Source organism: Marmota marmota, unplaced genomic scaffold (genome assembly GCF_001458135.2).
Source record: "Marmota marmota marmota unplaced genomic scaffold, marMar, whole genome shotgun sequence".
NCBI lineage: Eukaryota > Metazoa > Chordata > Mammalia > Rodentia > Sciuridae > Marmota > Marmota marmota.
This window is the reverse complement of record NW_026000057.1, coordinates 31,635,492-31,654,836: the sequence shown is the minus strand read 5'-3', so window position 1 is coordinate 31,654,836 and position 19,345 is coordinate 31,635,492. Positions and strand designations below refer to the sequence as shown.

Here is a 19,345-nt window from a genome sequence, read left to right as displayed (position 1 = left end):
TGGTTGCTGGCAGGGTGTAGCTGCTATGACAGAAATAGGAAGTGGGTGGCTGCTCGCAGGCTTGCATGGGATCGGGTTTATGGTTTTCTTTTGCAGAGGGAGGGGGTGATTTATGGCTTTTAAAAAATTAATATGGCATTTTTATGTGGCCGTGGCTTTCCACGGACTACCTCGCTGGGGCAGGGTTCTCTCGATGCTCCATTGCAGCAATTCCCTCCGCGCCCCTTCCCCCTCCCACTGGAAGGGCCTGCACAGGACTCGCGAGAGAGCGGGAGAGCGTGGGGGGAGCCTGGCGTTTCCTTCCGCGCGGGGCTGGGTGGCTGTCCGCGGGAAGGTGGCCGAGGGGGCGCGTGGGGGATCATGAGGCTGGGAACGATCGGAGAACCCCTATCAATGCCCCTGTCGCCCCGGGATTCCCCCAAACGCCTGAGAACGACGTGAAAAGCCATTCTCCAACCTCTCTCACCACCGCTGACATCCTTCTGTCGCCCTGTCATTGCTCTCGAAGGGTTCCCCTCGGGAACCTCATCCCGCTTATTTTCTTCATGCCCCTGGCACCCTTTGTAACGGGCTATTTAATTCTCCACCCTTGGATTTTATGTATACACTCGGTGCAGGGATGGTTCTCTGATTGCTGGTGAAGAGAAGGCGGGATGCCAGGGGTGAGGAAGGGGACAAACTGTGGTCGTGAGATCCCACCGTCTTCATCACGTTCCAAGGTGGTGTGGGGGAGGAACCTTCGTAGGACTCTTGCAAGAATGAGGCAACGGAGCAGATCCACCAGGATTAAGTAGTGTCCCTTAATTGTGGGGTCAGGACACGGAACATAACCGAGATGAACATGGACTGTGTGCGCGGAATGGGCCTCTGAAATTGGAAACTTGGCCTGTGGTGTGGGGTGTGTGTGTGTGGTGTTGTGTTATGTGTAGCGATGTTATCTGATGGGGCCAGAGCATGCAACTAGAGTGCAAGGCAATAAAGTCATTTGCACCAGGAGCACTTAGGCTAAGTAACACAGCAGCCTAAAGACTACATAAGTCTCCCTGGGGTTTCAGAAAAGATCCTGTGCCTTTCAGTTTTAAAGTAATTGTGTGTGTGAAGTGTGTGTGTGTGTGTGTGTGTGTGTGTGTGTGTGTGTGTGGTGAATGGGTGGCCGGGGACTCAAGGGGGAACTTGTGTTCTTTTTTTTGAGAAAGAGAAATAAAATGTCTTCTTTTGTTTTGATTATATTGGAATAATTCTTGCTTCTGTGCAAGACTCGCAGACCCATCAAAATAAGGAGGAAGTAGTTTTGCAAAAATGATTCGAAATACGACTACAGTTAGATGCACAACTATGATTTTTTTTTTCTGCAGGCATGGATCCTTATGTAAACAGTCAAATCAAATTCATTCCAAAGAACTGTTTTGTATTAAAGATTTCTGTTGACATTTTCAAAAATGAAGACCTTTTACTGAAATATCAGAAAATGACCAAGATCTCCCTAATGTGTAAAGTTTAGGTGTAGCATCATTCTGTAGGTTAAGATTATTTATTCTCAAAACAATTAAGGTAAATTTACAGTTCGGTTAATTGCAATCAATGTTTGGGCAATTAAAAAACAATCATGCACACTTATGGTCACATTTCTTTTTTTTAAAATCACGAAATATGGATTCCTAATGTAAACATAAAGTTGTTATCAAGTGAGCAATGTGAAAATAATTGTTCATAATTCTGCCTTGGTGTCTTTGCCAGTTAATATGGTAGAATCTATTTAACCATTCCATAGCTATTTTACCTTTTCCCCCATGCTATGTTGTTATGATTTTTCATTAGAAGTACACAGTTCTCAATAATTCCAGAAATTTGATCTACATATTTTTACACAAGTGAAATGGAAATGTGCGTAATAGACTCAAAAGATGAAAAGTTAATCTTGCATTTGTTTTGATAGGGATTCTGATGTAAATCTTAAATAAGGGATTTTGTTTATAGAAAAAACTTTTATTGATGAATCTGATTATAAGGTGGGCACACTGATGCTATTTCTGTTATACTTTCTTATTGACTATATTGTTGGCTTAAAAGGCATTCTTCAAGATTGTAATCAACATTTTGTCATACGTGAATTTTTTGTGATTAGTTATTTGAGAAAAATCTATTTTGATCCTCTTGAATGTGAATACACATGCTCAGTAAGGGGAAAGTATATATTTACCGAGTGGAAAACAAATTATTAAGTGATTTTCTTTTTACAAAAAGTAGGTAATATATAGTTTATTAAACCAGTATTTACACCAAAATATTGTTAGAATTTCATTTCAGTTGTCAAGTCTTCAACACAGGATTATCCTTGAGGAAATATTTGTGCTACTTTGGCCTTCTCTCCTTTTCCAAAGAATATATTATAGTATTTGCTATGTATACATACAGAAATGAGAAACATTCAGCTCATTATTACCTTGGCATATCCTGATATTTGCTTACAGTTATCTTTATTGCTATGATCTGACTTTTGTTGTGTAGCAAATTGCTGTGTACAAATAAAGCTGTGCTTGTGGATTTTTCTGTGGTGATTTGTTGCCACCTCTTTTGATTTGCACTTCCAGAATGCAACTTTAGAAAGGTAGGTTGAGTCTGAGTGTCAACTGTGCCATTTTTGAGGTTTGTAGAGTCTGCCAAAGTGTGTTCAAAGTCCCTGATCCATTTTCTAAACCTTATGAAAGGGAAGATAGAAGTGGGAATGGGAAGTATTTATTTAGATTACCTCAAAACAGAAAAATTACTTCAATTAGTAAAACAGATGTTATTTCATTTTGACTGTTCTTAGAAACAATAAAAAACTATAAGAATTCAGAGAAAACATCTTGGAAAGGTATTTATTGGAAAGCAGAACAATTTGATTATTTACCGTTTTACATTATGTTTTTAAGGGACTATTTCATAGCTATAAGGCAAAAGACTGAGGGTTATAAATAGAAGAGTAACCATCTCCTTTTCCTTACCTTCAATATACTCTGTAATCTGGCTTTCTATGCAGTGGTACTCCACAGGCCTTGTTCTAAACTTTGGCTTCTCTTCATTGCTTTGTACTTATTCCTGCCTGGAATGATTTGTGTAGCCCTAACATTCTCTCGTGGCCATAGACCTTTGCTGTGTGACAGTTAAAAATACATAGAGAAAATTAGTTCTATGTGATGATAAGTGTGTGACTTTTTAATGTAGCTCTTCACATCTTCAGGTATTTTGTTATGGGCCCTTTGCCCTAATTGATTTTATGTAGAAATTTCAGATACCCTGGGATGCAGCTGAAGGATAACTTCTGGGTAGAGTTCCTGAGAATCTCAAAAACTCTAGGCAGTGCACTGTTGTGCTTTGTGTAAGGTTGCTATTGGCCATGGGGAACGAGCTGTTTTTCTTGTATACTGCCAGCTTATATACTCTTGGTGTAAACAGATACTCATAGGACAATTCTGGAAAGGTATCAAAGACCATGCAAGCAAGAAGTTGTAAGTAAAGTAAATTAATATTACATGAGGATTCAGGCTAGCCAGTATTTCTAGCTGAGAGACTAGTAAAACTACTTAAAATGAAAACAAGAATATGGTACATCAGTTATAACTGTCATGTGTGGTTCTGGAAATGGGGGAGTAAGTAGCCAATAATGCTTTTCTTAGTGATACAGCAAGAAAAGCTCATTGTGACTTTATTTTACTGAATTTTGTTACAACCAGTTGAGTTGTTTCATGTGTCTGGTTTCCAATTTGAGTATAATGAAACCTTATTAATTCAGTATCATTAATTTAAATTTATTATGATTAAGCATCAGTGTTTGGTAGGTAAGTTTTGCATCAGTACTGGATGTGAAGAAAAGGTTCTGCTAATCGAATTAACTCATAGTGCTGTCAGGGATAATATACTTTAGAGAACAAATCCTTTTCAGGACTTAGTGAACAGCATGCAAATTCATGTTGTTAGTTACAAATCAGGTTGATTCATTAATATTTCCTTTCTGGACTTGTGTAAGGTAAATATACCACAAATTCATAGCTTTTAAAACATTTTGTAATCTTAAGGCTTAAGGCAACACCTGAGAGTTTAAGAAAATTCCAGTGGTTCTAAGTGTTATCAATAAAACATAAGAAGAACAGTTTTTATTGAAGTGTGGGGAAGAACTCTTACTTTAATGGACAATATATTTTAAGACACTCAGTTAAAATGTGAAAAATTAGCACCTTAGAATCTAGCTAGTGAGGTTTACTCTGACATTGTTTATGTTAGTTGAAAAATATGCCTTTTAAAAATCTATTTGTTTATGACCTGTTTTGATTTATAATTTTAGAGATATGAAGTATGACTTGGATATACTGTGCATACATAACTTTTATAATTGGCCTCTTATGCTTTTCCTTATCTTTTTTGTGTCAGCCATGTGTAAAGTTGAAACTAATTATAAAACCAAATAAAGAATCCATTTAGAGTGACCTCATTGGAAAATAGCATTGTTCTAGAGATATTCTCCTTTTAGCAAATGCAGTTAAATTACCATTTTGAACGTTTTGTGAAATTGTGTTGGACACCTCCAGAAATATGAAGAAAGATGATGATTCATGATATGGAATTGGGATAATTACTAAAAAATCACTTTGTCAACTTTTTCAGCAACTTTCTGATATTGCATTCTTGTGCTATTTAAGGATATGGTGAGGTTTTGAGTCCCACTTTAGTGTCTTTTTAGGTTATGTATTATAACTCATCAGGCCCCTTTTCCCATATGTAAAGGACAATGATTATACCCACCACTCTGAGGACTAGAGAATCATTGAATGACATATGGGAGTTTGAATGGTTACAGTTGGTCTTTCCTTTTGGGAATGGTGATTCAGTGACTGCTAAGACAGAATTACAAATGACAACATGTTATGTATTTTCAGGTCACTCGAGAATAGTAAGAACCAGTAATATTGAAAACCATGAATGCCTTGGGTCTACAACAGTAGCTTATGATGACACTTATTTGTATGTTTAAAGAAATGGAGAGAGAATAGATAGAATGGGACAGGTAGGACTAGACTACAGGTAAGTGGAAGCAAATTTTTCCTTGAACAAAGAGGCTCTTCTTGAAAATATTTTTGAAAATTGATACCTCCTTTTTGGATGTATTTTAAGTTGTCATCACACTTTGTTTCCTATTTTGTTTTACTAAATTACTAACCATGTAAAATAGTTTGATACATTTCTATACCAGCAGAATTATAACATTCCTGTGATGAATATTATAATTTGGTTTGATTTTGGCATGAGAGTCATTGAAGAAATACTGTTAAACATTGTTTTTTTTTTTTTTTTCAAAAAAATAGACACAGAAGTAGAAACAGCATATTTGCTTACTTTTATTTTGAAGAGTGCTGTTGTAAGCCTCTTAGCCTGTACCTCAGATAATGACCCACACTGTTGCTCTGGTCTGAGGATTTTGTTAATTTGTGGAGATCAGTTGGGCAAAAATATCAACCAGTGCTTCTTAGGTATTTCACTCCTTTTTAAAATCCAGTCTTTAGGTGGGAATGATATAGGCACCAAGACAGGATTTCAGTTTATAAATTTAGTCTCTAGTACTTTTGATATTTTCAGCAATTTTAATTTATTTTCTAATAGTTTTGCCTCCTATATGAAGCTATCAATTATATTTCATATAAGAAATAAAATTTTAAAATTCCACATTCTTCCATGGTTGAATTTTCTGAATAATGGCTTAAATCAGATATACTGTCAGCTTGAAGACCTAGATCCACTGCTGAGATCTCAAATTCATTTTCGCAGACATGCACTTCAATAGCAGAAACCTTAGATATTAAAAAAACGAAAATGCTGACTGAGGAAATGGCAACAAATTATTAAAATGTTGCATTTTTGGAGTTAAGGAGGGTTTTTTGAAACTATCATAGAGAGGGATAGAACTTTACACATTTCTTCTTTTTATTCCCCTAAGCCATGATTTTGATTCACAGCAAAATAGTCTGCTTTTAAAGATGGTTGGTTGGGTTTTCTGTCAAACTCTGTTACAACTGGGAATGTTGCATGTGTCTATAAAAAAGAGTTCAACAAACAGGGAGACATCAGGGATTTATAAAAATTGCCTCTAATTTATGACATACCACCTTACAATGTTTGTTAATTTCAGGTACTTTCTGCAGTTATGAAACCAGAAGAAGGATGTTTGGCCTTCAGAGAGTTTTATTTATATGAAACTAAATTAAGAAAATAACATCAACTCTAAAAGTTTAAGACTTAAAGAGACTCTCTATCTGTATTGCCCCAGTGTTTTTCTTCTTTTTTGGTGGTGGGGGAGGGGGTGAGTTGTGTGTATGGGACAGAAGGAGTTGCTAGTTCTTATTTTAAATGTTTGGATATTTTTATGTAACATTAGAATATTTTGTAAATTCTATGTCTGTTTTTAAACTATGTCTCTCAGGTTGCTGTGTATTCTTGGAAATGCTTAAAATGATTTGTTACTAAGCATATTTAAAGTTATAGTTTGGAAATGTGGTCATTGGAATGGTGGTGTCTAGCTCAATGCCTTGCTTTTTATGCACTGAATAAATTTTTGTTGAATAATTTGGACATTGCAGAGTTACCTTCTGAAACAATAAATGGAGATAAATTATATATTTATTTTGAGTCATTATGTCAAGTTCTGATTCGTTGTAAATGGTTCTGCATGGTGACTGGTGAATGGAGTGCTTCCATCTCCAGCCAATCATGGAAGGGAGCGTGAGGAGAAGGCATTAATAAGGTGACACAGTTAGGTTGAGGGCAATTTTGTTGGTCATTTGAACTGACTTTATTCTTGCTAAATTTAAAAGGCTGAATTCTTTTCACCTTAGCTTATTAGCTTGAACTTGAAAGCTTTCTTTCAGTTTTCCTTGTATTTACCCTTAGGCTAATCAATTTTTGACAAGTGAGAAAAGATATGTTAATCACTCAGTGTTGGATTTATTGGGTGAGTTATATATTTTAATTATTTCCCAGACCTGGACTTGAAGAGAAAATGACCTGGCATATTTCATGGAAAACAACAACAACAATTCACCCAAAACAAAATCCAGAAAACCCCAAATTAAAAAAAAGAAGAAAACAACATTCCTTTGTAATATAGAAATGTTACCTTTTCCCATATAATCTCCTGCCTTCCTCTGCCCCCCAAAATGTCATTGGATCCTACTCAAGGGAAAGATATATGGGCTATATGAGAAGTGGTTTTTTTTTTTAAAGTGTCACCAACTCTGCTGACTTTTTATTTTCTCCTTAGTGGGCTTTGAGCCATCTAGTGACATTTGTTTTTAAACATCTTGTAAGCGATGCCATTTTATGAAATTAAGTTAAAAGCATAATACATTCTCTTAAAAGTATAGGTCCTGAGTCAGGATTTCAAGGATGTGTTATTTTTTTTTTTGTCTGTTTATTAACAAGGAAATTAAATTTTTAAAAAATGATACAGTCTTGTATTGTTGGTTATTTATGTATCATTAATGCTATTAAAGTACACACATACCTTTTCTGTGTGGGCTTAATTATTGTGATAACAGTAGTTGTCCTTCTCATTCAGTTCTGTTCATTTGTCATCTACTCTGGAATTTGCCCCTCCTGACATCTTTTGTTGGAGAGAAGGGAGTCAGCCTCTTCATTTCACTTTGATAAGAGCAAGTTGCTCTGATGATTTGTTTACTTGTCTGCCTCTCTTCCCTAGGAAGTGAAAGGCCTTGGAGAGAGCAGCCAACTTATCTTCATACCTTAAGGTCCAGCACAGAGCCTGCTATAGAACAGGCATTTGATACCTGGTTGTTCATTGAATGAAGTAACAGGCAAAGGGTAAGATAGACATAAAAGTTTTGTTTTTTTTTTTTTTAAACCCAGGGCAGTTTAACCACTGAGCCACATCCCCAACCCATATTTTTTTTTTGTTTTGAGACAGATTCTCACTAAATTGCTGAGGCAGGCTTTGTGTTTGTGATCCTTCTGCCTCAGCTTCTGGAACCACTGGGATTACAGGCATGCACCACTGTGCCTGGCAAAGTTTTTAAATTATATAGAGTTCTAGTTTGAAAATTTATGGAACTTAAGTCATTGTCAGCTCACAGACATCCAATGAATCTCTTGATTTGTAAGCCTCAATCCTGTAAAAGTGTGTTTTCATGTGTTTTTAAAATGCTCTTGTTTTATTAACTGGGCTTTTATAGTTTTTGCCCAATAGCCAGAATGTACACACATAATTGGTAGGAGTGCCTTTCCCAGAGGACTGAGCAGTTTTTAGTGGATTTGTGTAGGTCAAAAGGTGTATAGGTTAATTTTCTCCAAGGTAGATGATGGCTTATTTCTCAGGAAGACTAGTGATTATACTAATTTGGGGGAGGGCTAGGTGACAAGCAGTTAGGAAGTCTAGATTATACTTTACAATGTGCAAATGCAAATGAATAAAAGTTAATAAGTTTGGGAATTAGAGATGTAAGACACATTGCACACCCAGATAGGAGGTGACTGAGTGTGTATATGCCAACAATAAACCTTCAGCCCCGGCTTGAGTACAGACTACTCATAGCTCTCCCCCATCTATCCAATGACTGATGTCTAGAAAAGCTCAGCTCCAGAATTCACACCCATGAGGAGGCAGCATATGAGGCACGACTCTCAGTTCTGTCCTTACAGATGATCACTGAACCTTTACTATCCCAGATTTGTCTACTGGCTTCTGTTTAAATTAGCCGGGCAGGTCGGAGTTTCTGAGCTCTTTTTGATTTTCATTCTGAAACAATACTTATAGTCTCAGATGGTCTGGGACTGACTTTATCTCCCTAGCACAGGATTATTTTCTCTTCAAGGTGTGGAAGACTGAGCAAAGTACAGTTTCAAACATAAAATCTTTTTAAACTTCTATCTGCATTCATCAACTGGGAATGAATCTCTGTGGCTTTCACCTCTGGTTAGAATTATTCCTGAATATTCTGTTTCATCTCACATGCCCTTCTAGAAATGCAAGGGTAAAGTTTTGGAGTATATATTTTTTAAAAAAATGTCTCTGTGATGATTAAAGAACTTTAAATTGTAACAGGAACTGAAAGATTATACAGGCTGAATCTGAAAAGGGTGAGTCGTGATTTAACTAAGGTTCTGAAAGTTAGAGGCCCTCTTTTTGTAGTAGTTCACATTCAGATGTTGTTCACCATTCCTGTCACTGAAGAAGAGAAAGCAGAATTTGGAAGCAGCAGAAAATTGGGTGGCATATTTAAAAAATTTTAACCAGGTAGCAACATTTAACAGTGGAATGGATTATGGGAATCTTGTGAATGGAGAGAATGGATGATTCTCATTTATTTTAGTTCTAACTGGGAACCTGTTTGCTAAGGCATAGTCTAATTCTAACATTAGGAGATTTTCAAAGCTGCAAGGAACTTTGGAAACCTAATTTGACCATGTGGTCCACAACCAGTCCTTTGTGTGCTGGGGAGGAGGATTGGAAGGGATAAGGGAAACCTTTTATTTGTTATACCTGCTTATGTCTGAGCCTGTGTATGAAAAATACAACTCATAGAATTGAAAGGTTCACCAGAATTTTAGCACAGGCCACTCCCCATGTGGGCCCTTCTGTCTAGCCTCCTGGACAGGGCAATCTAGCCACTACATGTTACATTTCTAAGTGAGAGGGAGAGGTCTCTCTGGATACACACTTGTTGTTCTTAGAATTGCCTTATAGGGTTCCAGAGAATGAGGCTCATCAATTTTCCTCTGAGAGCTCATTTAATAATTAAAAACTGTTCTTATTCTCAAGTCTTCTAAGTGTTTCCCCCTGCAGGGTGATTTCTTGGTCATCTTGCATTGTAGAGGCCTTCCTTTAATTCCAAGTCAGGTTGTTTGGATCCCTTGAATGGAAAAGTAGACAGAGGTTCATCTTGGCCAGTTTCTCATACCTTGCCCATCTGTGTCTTCATGCTGACTTTAAAGCTGTCTAGGATTCAGAAATCTCTCAAAGGTGGGCCCAGCCCTGCATCCCATGATGTCCCTTGGCTGCACAAGGATTGCCATTGCCACGATATTCTTCCACCTCATGCCTTTTCAACTGAAATTCCCTTTATTTTCTCCCAGACCCTGTGGCTTCAAGGTGTCAAATACCTAATCCCTATTAGTAGGAGGATCCAAGAAAACATGGGTAGCTCTTGCATTTTAACATCACTTTCTAAGGTAGAGTTTTCACATTTTATTTACATTAGGCAAGTAATAAAGACAGGATGCTAGCATGGCGCCAAGATGGTGTCAGTGGGGATAACTGAGAGGACACTCTTGCCTGTTTACTTTTCAGGTCACATCACACCACGAAGGCAAGTCAGCCTTGACCAGAGCAAAACCTGCCTCTTCTGCCTGCTCTCACTTGTGCCTGGTCTTTGATGGTTGTTGATACAGAGCTTCTACAGTCATTGAATTTCATTAACCTATGGATTCCTTTGTAATTTGATAATAAGTTTAAGTTTCACTGCGACTTGAAGGAGGCCAGTGGCAACCTGCTGTGGTGTCATAGCATTTCTGTGTTAAACTCAACTCTGAGGTGTTAACTGCTGATAACAACATACAAAGTTTGCAAATGCCTAGCCTAATTTAAAAATATATCCATATAAGCTAGAGTGGATTTGAGTTCAACCTCAAAATATTAATTTCACTTTCATTCTGTCATGAAAAGGATGGAGCTGTATCTGTCATGGTGGGCATCATGCATAAGCTGCAGTCTCCTTGCTTTTAAGAATATGCCTGAAATCTTTGTGGATTTCTTACTTTCTTGTATGTTCCTGAACCTTTTTTGATGACAATTTATTGGAACATGGATTCACCCATGCTTATGTTCTATGCAGGTGAATTTCATGTCACGTGCCTCCCTGGGAAGAAGTCTATAGCCTGCAATGGGAGAATGTACTGTTGCTAGTCAGGTCTGTAAATTGAGTAGATATTGACACATTCAGCTAGGCGCCTTGACTTCAGAATGTTCTCTGAAGCTTCCCTCCTTAAACATCTCCTGGGGACTACCGTGTCTGAAATTCTATTATTGGTTCTTTGAGAGAAAACTGGCTCTTTTGGATAAAAGTTTCAAAAGTAATTCGTTTTTTTAAAAACATAGTTTAGTGTGTTGATTAGTTTAAATTTTCTTCCCTTTGGTATTGTTGAAACCAGGAACAATCTTGTATTTCTGGAGATTTTTAAGAGTATGAACTTTCATGCTTCATTTTTAAAATCTCATGACATATTTTTTTATAATTATCACTCAGTCTTCCAAACTGCCTTCCCTCCATCTCCAGTATAATAAAATTATCTCATTTGGTGAATAGATTCTCTTATTAAGTATAAAATGACTTAAAACATTTTCCCTTATCAAAACATCCATCTTCTCATCCATCCATCCATCCATCTGTTCATGTGTGCATCAAAGTTTTAGTGCCTGCTGTTTGCCTAGGATTTGTACTATGTTCTTGGACCCATTAAAAAGTAAGCAATCTCTGAACGTGACTGCCCAGTGTGGGAGGCAAAAGTGACTTTAACATGGCAATATAAGTTGTAATTACTTCACTAACAGAAGGTACAACATGCTGTGGAAGGGCGGTAAGGAGACTGATTAACTTTTCATAGACTTTCCTTTCATTTTTGACAAAAATATATTTAACCAATATTAATATTCTTTGGTGTACTGTATATAGATAGATGTTATGACATGGAGCTTATTTTATAATAGAGGTAGCATGAAGGGTGTTGCAAAAACTGATGGGTGTTTTTATACCTGGAATTCTGAAGCTATTGTAAGGGATCTTTGAGTAGCATATAGTGAAATAGAATCAGGCTGTCGAGGGTGGAAGTGACTATAAATGTCAACTAGTTAAATTATCTTTTAAAAATTATGTTCCTATTAGATGGTTGGAAGCCACTTATCCCCACCCATCCTCCTCAAAAAAAATTATTTCCAGTGGTAGGAAGGCAGCATCAGAATGTGGAAAGAGCATTAGTTTACTGCTGGATAAAACTCACATTTAAATCCTGCATTCTCTATATGCCAACTTGTGTGTCCATGGACAAATCATGTAACTACCTTGAACCATTTGTCTTATGGAAAATTAGAAAGGATAATGCTCATATTGCAACTTTGTAGCAATGAGAGGAATTGTATGTAAAATGCCTAGTCTGGTGTTAAGAGCCCAGAACGTGTTTGATGTTATTTTATTGTTGGACAGCTCCTTTGAAAGTCAAGCTTTCAAAATTACTTCTAGAAGTAATTTGCCTTAAAGTATACACTTCCTCATTTCCTGTCCACTGTCAAATCCGCTGTATTTTGGGGCCCTTTGCCATTTCACCGTGACAGTTGGCAAATGTTAGCAGTGGCTGTCCAGTTTCTGGTTCTGTGATCTTTCATGTGATTGGCCACTTCCTCCTTTTTGAAACATTGTCTTTACTAGCTTTGATGAGTTTTTATCTTTCTTTGGCTTGTTTGCCAGATCCTAAGGGCTGATATTCTTCTTTTCCTTTATGAGTTCTTCCAGGCATTATTTGTCTTATGGGGTTGATTACTACTTGTAGACTGATGACTAGCACATCTATAGTTGCAACCTAGTTTTTTTCTCTGGAACTTCCTCTCAAACCCCACCACGGTTGCTGTAGATGAATATGATGAAAATGAAGTGGTGTTCCCTCTTTTCTACCCTGGGTGATGTGACCACCATCCGTCCTATCAGTTAAACATGTCATTCAGTTCAGGCCTTTGAAATACTTTACTTATACAGCAGCTTCCCAACTTCATTCTCTTTCGACCTTATCTGTTTGCAGGCACTCATTTTCTTGCATTGTTATAACAATGCTTTTTAAATTCGCTTTCAGTTGTCCCATGTTTTTCTTACTGACTTGTAGAAATAGGAATTTTTCATATATTTGACCGTAAGTACGAATTCTGAAAACATTTATTATAAAGCATGTGTCACTTTGTACTGCATTTAAGTCTCTAGTATATTAGATTATAAGTCAATGAGAGTCTAAAGGAGATTTTTATTCAAATATGTGTTCTGAATGTTTATCTGTGTTTAATCTACAATAGAAGTTGATTGAAATGAACTAAACTTAAAAATCCAAATCAGACCTTCCATGCAACTTTTTTTTAATTTCCAGTGTGAAACTTTTATGAATCCATCATGCACAGCTCTCTGTGCTACCTCCTGTATTTTGTACACAGTGCATCACCAATGTTTGCAACACATTTTTTTTCTTTCTTAACTGAAATATTGAGGGCAAGGTCTTATCCACTTGATTTCCCCAGTGTTTAGCCTGATGCTTGGCACATAATTCTGTTTTTTTTTTTTAAATGATAAATTAGATAAGATACTCCTGTATCTCACACAAATATAATAATAATGGTACCATTTTCCTCCAGCACGATACTTTTAAATCCATGTAGCCCAAGTTGAATCACTTTATTAATACCCTTGATTTAAAAAAAAAAAATACCTTCCCTTCTAATTACCCTTGCCAGGGCATTTTCAGGTGAAGAATTCATAAGCCAGGTCTTTTTTATGGTGAAGTTTGTTAGGTATTTTATAATTCTAAATGCAAAACCTTAATACCTCGGTTTCATTCAATGCTATCTTTATCCTCTGATTTTGTCTTTTTTTGTTTTTTAAAAAAATTTAGATTTTTCTATCTATTTATTTTAGTTATTTGCTCTCATTTATTCAATAGATTTGTCTAGGCATTTACCTAAACCTGCCTACCAAATTAATTTTTGGAGAAAATTTGGATGAGTGCATTCACAAATTTTTATTTTTGGTTCTGCATATGTAACACGGGACAAATTACCACATGTTTTAGTTAAAAGTTTATGGCTTCTATAAAAATAAAAATTCAAAGAGGCACTTGAGCAATTGTTGCCCTTGGTGTATCTTTCATATTTCTCTATGGCTATGGTTTGGAATTATAAATTTTTTTAAAAGGTCCAATTTCTTTGCCTACCTTGTGCTTTATTTTGATTTTTTATGACTTCACAGAGTTGGAAGAAATGTGTATTCCAGGGACAATGATTAGAGAGTTTGTGTAGTTTTTATTGGCATATGATTTGTAATGTATTTTATTTCACATATGCTTTTTTTTCCTTTTGGTACCAGGAATTGAACCCATGGATTCTTAACCTCTGAGGCATATCTCCAGCCCTTTTTTATTTTTTTATTTCGAGATAGGTTCTCCCTAAGTTGCTTAGGGCCTTGCTTAGGTACTAAGATTGGCTTTGAACTTGCAATCTTCCTACCTCAGCCTCTCAAATTGCTGGGATTACAGGTGTGTACCACTGCACCCAGCTTCACACTCACTTGTGAAGAAAACTCTATTAATTTGTAGGCTACTTTACTTTTTTTGTAGGATCTTGCTTAAAGTAAATACATGAATAATAAAGAACTTTTACATCTTTTGAACTTTCTATTCTAACAGTAATAATAATACTAATATATGTGCCTAGCATGAGCATTTCCTCACTTTAAGTGCCTTGTTCAAGGTCACTGCATGAGTAAGTGGTGAAATGGGCATTTGGATTCTAGTAGTTTTGACCTCAAACCCTGGCTTTGACTGCAATAATATTAATTTGAGGGGAAGTTGAGACAGATTCATTAAACAGTGTGGGAAGATTCATTCCTGTGAACTGATAGAAAAAGAGACTGTATTAGGAATTTGTTTTTGTATAAAACACCAGCTGCTGGAAATCATTTTGTGGAACATCATTGGGAAAAAAATCTAGTAATGTAGTGGACAAGTATTTTTGTCTCTTTTAAAATATGTAGCTGAGGCTTATACACAGTGGGACTAGACTGTAAACAAGGCTTTACTTGACATCAACTGACCTTACCTTGGAGTCACAACACAAACTAATCCGAAACATAAGAAGAAGTGCTATGAATTACATGAAGGAGTCATTTTTATTGGACCTTGAATTTTGCCTCTAGGTTAAAACTATGAAAAATAAATCTAGTGCTAGTTATCGCATGCCTCTGGCCTTCTCTGTAGAGACTGATTTTTTATATTCATTTTCATATTTTTGTCACTAAAGCAAATAAAGGAAGCCACACATAGCTAAAGTGAAAGCCACTTCAAGGAGTTGTCACATGAAACATTTTGAGAAAAGAGTTATGTGGTTTCATTGTAACATCTTAGATGCAAATGTGAATTGTTTTGAGATCAGAATTTTTTATATACCACTTTTAACTATTCTGTACCATGATGAACGTTTAAAGCTAGCCCAGTTGGAATTTTAAACTGAGTAAAAGAAATGCTTTACAAGAAAAGGGTGGTGATTCAGAATTTTAATGCTCCTTCCCTGGCAGGTCTTCCATGGCAGGTGATTAGAGAAATTTGTATTTTGTGCATGATTGATAAACATATTTCTGAATCAGCTGAACATGGTTTGACTGACTTTTGAGAAATCCTGTGGTTGAGTAGTTGCAGGTCCTACCTGTAGGTGTAAGGAGAGATTTAGCACCCTGCTTGATTCTCTGGATCTTTCAATTCAGGGAGCTGAAATTTCATACTGGGGCATCTTACTTTCCCTTGCTTCCTGATGAATGCCTCTGCATGTGGGAAGATTTATTCCCTGCAGGAATCAGCATGGGTTCCTATTTTCTTTTTCTTCCCTGTGACATTTTTGTGAACCTGGGACTTCAATATGACTTCTTTTCTTTCTTCACTTTTTTTTTGGTTGTTGTTTATAAATGTGTTTGTTAACATGTACATGAAAAAATTCAAATAACTTTGTTTTTAAATAGGAGTACAGCTAGGATGTTTTATTGAAGGTTCTTGTTTTGTGAACTAATATTTATTGAAATGTAAGGTCTTTCATGGCCTGAAAAACCAAAATATACATTACACCTTTCCTGCTATGTGTGTTTATTTTAATACTGAAGCCAGACTTTGCCTGAAATAAGCTTTACCTTATAAGGGCATTGATTTTTGAGATATGATTATGCCCAGTGTTTATTATTGCATATATAGATAATTCGAATGGTATAAGTATAGCAAATATCAGTTAAGTCTATATCCAAATAGGAATATCTAAGTAAAATAACCAAGGCTTAAACATACCAGTGGATGCATATATGAAGAAAGTATGAAAATATGTAAGACACAAATGTGAATACTGTTTTTTAAAATGTGGATTAAATCTGTGTCTTGTGAGTGAAAATTGAAGTTGGAGATTAACTTAAAGAGCACTTTTTTTTTTTTTTTTTTTTTTTTTGAGAATTCCACAGGTCAATACTTTACTGTTTTTGCTCTTTATTGACCTCATGAGGGAGGCTGAATATTTGTACATTCCAGGCTTCTGAGATTTTCTTATGGGAAAGGCATGCTAGAATCCCATTCAGTCACTGTGTTTCATAAGAATTCAATTGACATGAACAGAAGTAAAGTTCTTATGTGTGTCCTTGTACAAATTAAAAAAAGAAAATGTACATAAATCATGTTGTGTTTATTCACTATTTTTAATGATGCTTTTCTTTTCACTCTTGTGCTAAGCTATGTATTGTGACTCTTATGCTTAGCTATGTATTGGTATTATGTATTGTTAGAATTGTGTCCTTTCTTATCAAGGTTTTCAGCTGTGAGGTTTTGTGAATGATTTATTACCAGAATGATGAAATTTTCACCAATAATGTATATTTTTAAATGATTATGTAATTATGCTGCAGATAATAAAGAGTACCATCTGTTCTTATTTGGATTCTGGCCTATGAAGAGATTCCTCCAAAAGTGATATTTTGCTTTTGATGATTTGGCCTGTATTCAAGGTGTTACTTTCCCCCCCAAATGTCATCCCCAGCTACTGCTCAGGGATTTTGGCAAATGGAAGAGAGTGAACGGGAGGAGAATCTATGTTACTCTCAGACGACATTGTCATATACAGAAGTTAGCAGAGGTGCTTGATTGCAGGGCACCCGCATTGATTATGGTGTCAGGCCACTAGCCTTCTCATGCATGCTGTCAAGACATGGCATTCTGGGTGTTCTTTGAGTGTTACTTATTGCTATTTCTGATGGAATCTGGTCCAGAACATTATGAAAGAGGTAACAGGAAGAACTGTAAAGGCGTTATCATGGCGCATTGTCTTCATTCAGGACTCATCTACTCCTATTTTGGAAGCACTCCTTGTTCTTCTCTTACATTGGACTGATTTGGATTCAAACTAAGTTTATCTCTATAATGTGATCTGTTTGGTGTCAGGCTTTTCCACATTTTCTTTTTATCCTCAAGACAATCCCCTGAGGTTGTTAAGATGGGAACCCATTCTGAAGTCTGAGAGTTAGTTAGTTCAATGATTTGTTCATGATCACAGAGATGTTCAGTGGTGAAGTTGAGATTCAAAAACAGAACTAAATTTATTTTGAAAAATTTCAATTATACTTAGTAGATAGGAGAAGAGGACATTTAGCCTATCCCACAGAGTAATTATGGAGATTTTACTACATTTCCTTTGTTCTTTTTTTCTTTTCTTCTCCTTCATCTCTCTCTCCCTCTCTTTCCTCCTCCTCCCCCTTCTTTATTAAAGTATTTAAAAACAAATCCCAGGCATCATGTTATCAAATGCATAAACTTTCACTATGGGGTTGATGTTTTGTCTTTAAATGAAATGGTCAGAGTATAGGAGAGCATGCCATATAGAAAAAACTTATTTTTCAGTAAATCAAGTTATATACCTGCATTCAATTTTCTTGGAAACTTACTCATTATTTGCCATCCAGTGATTAATAAAGTAGTAATGAGGGCAGAGGATGTAGCTCAGTGGTAGAGCACTTGCCAAGAGTGTGTGAAGTCCTGGGTTCAATTCCTAGGACCTCAAAATTAAAAAAAAAAATTAGTAATGAAATAACTCACAGAGTGTTAAGTCTAGGATCAGAACAGTCCCTCATGCTTAATGTGTATTCATTTAGTTCACAATAACCCCATATTGTATAATAATTTGTGTATTTTAAGTTGCTTCTCAAAAATTGGTCATATTTTTAACTTAAAAATAGGAATATTCCATATGGCCTTGAAGTTCAATGTCTTTTTCACTTTTAATATTGGTTAGAATACTTTATTGATGGGGAGACAGAATGTTGCTGCTCAGGAATGTGGTTTATATAACCTGTAGGGTGGGCATTATCTGGGAGTACATTAGAAATACAGATTCTCAGGCCATATCACATGTTTAGAATCAGAATTTGCATTTTAAATGAGATTCCTAGTTGATTTTTATGTATATTAAAGTTTGAGAAGTGCAGGTAGTAATTAAACAGTGCCTCACAGCAGCTGCACATTATAATCATTTGGAAAACTTTCACCAGTGCCTACCCTTGTCCCTAGCCAATTGAAGTGGACTTACCAGGTGAGACCCCAGCATCCTCTTTTTGCCCCCTCAAATGATCATTTCTATAATACCCCAACAATGACATTTTTAAGAAAGAATCTCACAGGTAATTCTTAAATGTGGCCAGACTTTAAAGTGCATGGGTTTAATAGGACTACAGTCCTTTCTTATTCTATTTCATTTACTTAACTCTGAACAAAACACTTCATTTTGTAAATCGTACACTACAAATGATGCTGCATAGTAGTTGAAGATGAAAGAAATTCCAGACTTGCACTTAGTCTTTTTGTAGGTCACTGACTAGTGGTAGTACAGAAATTGATTGCCTTTTTATGCAGGATTGAGCTTCACTGTTCTTATCCTCCCTTGACATTATGGAGTGAAAGTGTGACCAGAATTTATTGTTTATTTTTTTATGTCATGTGTTCCTTCAGATTAAAAGTTATGCTGAAGGAGGAAGAGTATTATGAAACACTGAATAGACAAACACTAGACCAAGAGTTTTAAGTAAATTCACATCATTACACTTCATAGGATTCTAAATATTTTTTAATTTTTGTCCCTTTTTTTCTTTTTTTTAATGTACACATGGTTATTTGATTTTCTTTAAGTCAGTTTCAAGTCTGTACTTTGTGCATTCAGCTGCAGTTACTGTGAGTGCTCAGTGATGTAATTGAAAGAAGGTGCAGGAGGGAATGGAATAGTGGAGGCAAATGGAGTATTAATGTGCTGCTTGCCCTGAGCTGTCTCTAGTGGAATGTTTAGAACCAAATTAGCAGCATTGAGTCCTTGCTGTGTGACAATGGTAAAAAAAAATTATGTGCCTCAGTTTCCTTATCTTAAAATAGAAATAATAACAGTGTCTATCTGTAGAGTTGGAATAAGGAAAAAAAAATGAAGCACTGCATGTGAAAAGCAATCAGACAATTGCGTGGCACAAAGTAGATGCAGTAAGAAATAAGTGGA

The 19,345-nt window shown here is 36.1% G+C and overlaps 1 protein-coding gene across 1 annotated transcript in view; it reads right to left on the bottom strand.

Moving 5' to 3' along the window:
• Positions 1-497, bottom strand: part of LOC125619846 (capping protein, Arp2/3 and myosin-I linker protein 3-like) — a 19,321-nt gene extending 18,824 nt beyond the window's left edge. Inside the window, exon 1 of the mRNA XM_048813861.1 lies at positions 171-497. Coding sequence (XP_048669818.1) covers positions 171-497 — 327 coding nt within the window. The remainder of the gene's footprint in view (positions 1-170) is intronic.
• Between the last annotated feature and the right edge of the window lie 18,848 nt (positions 498-19,345).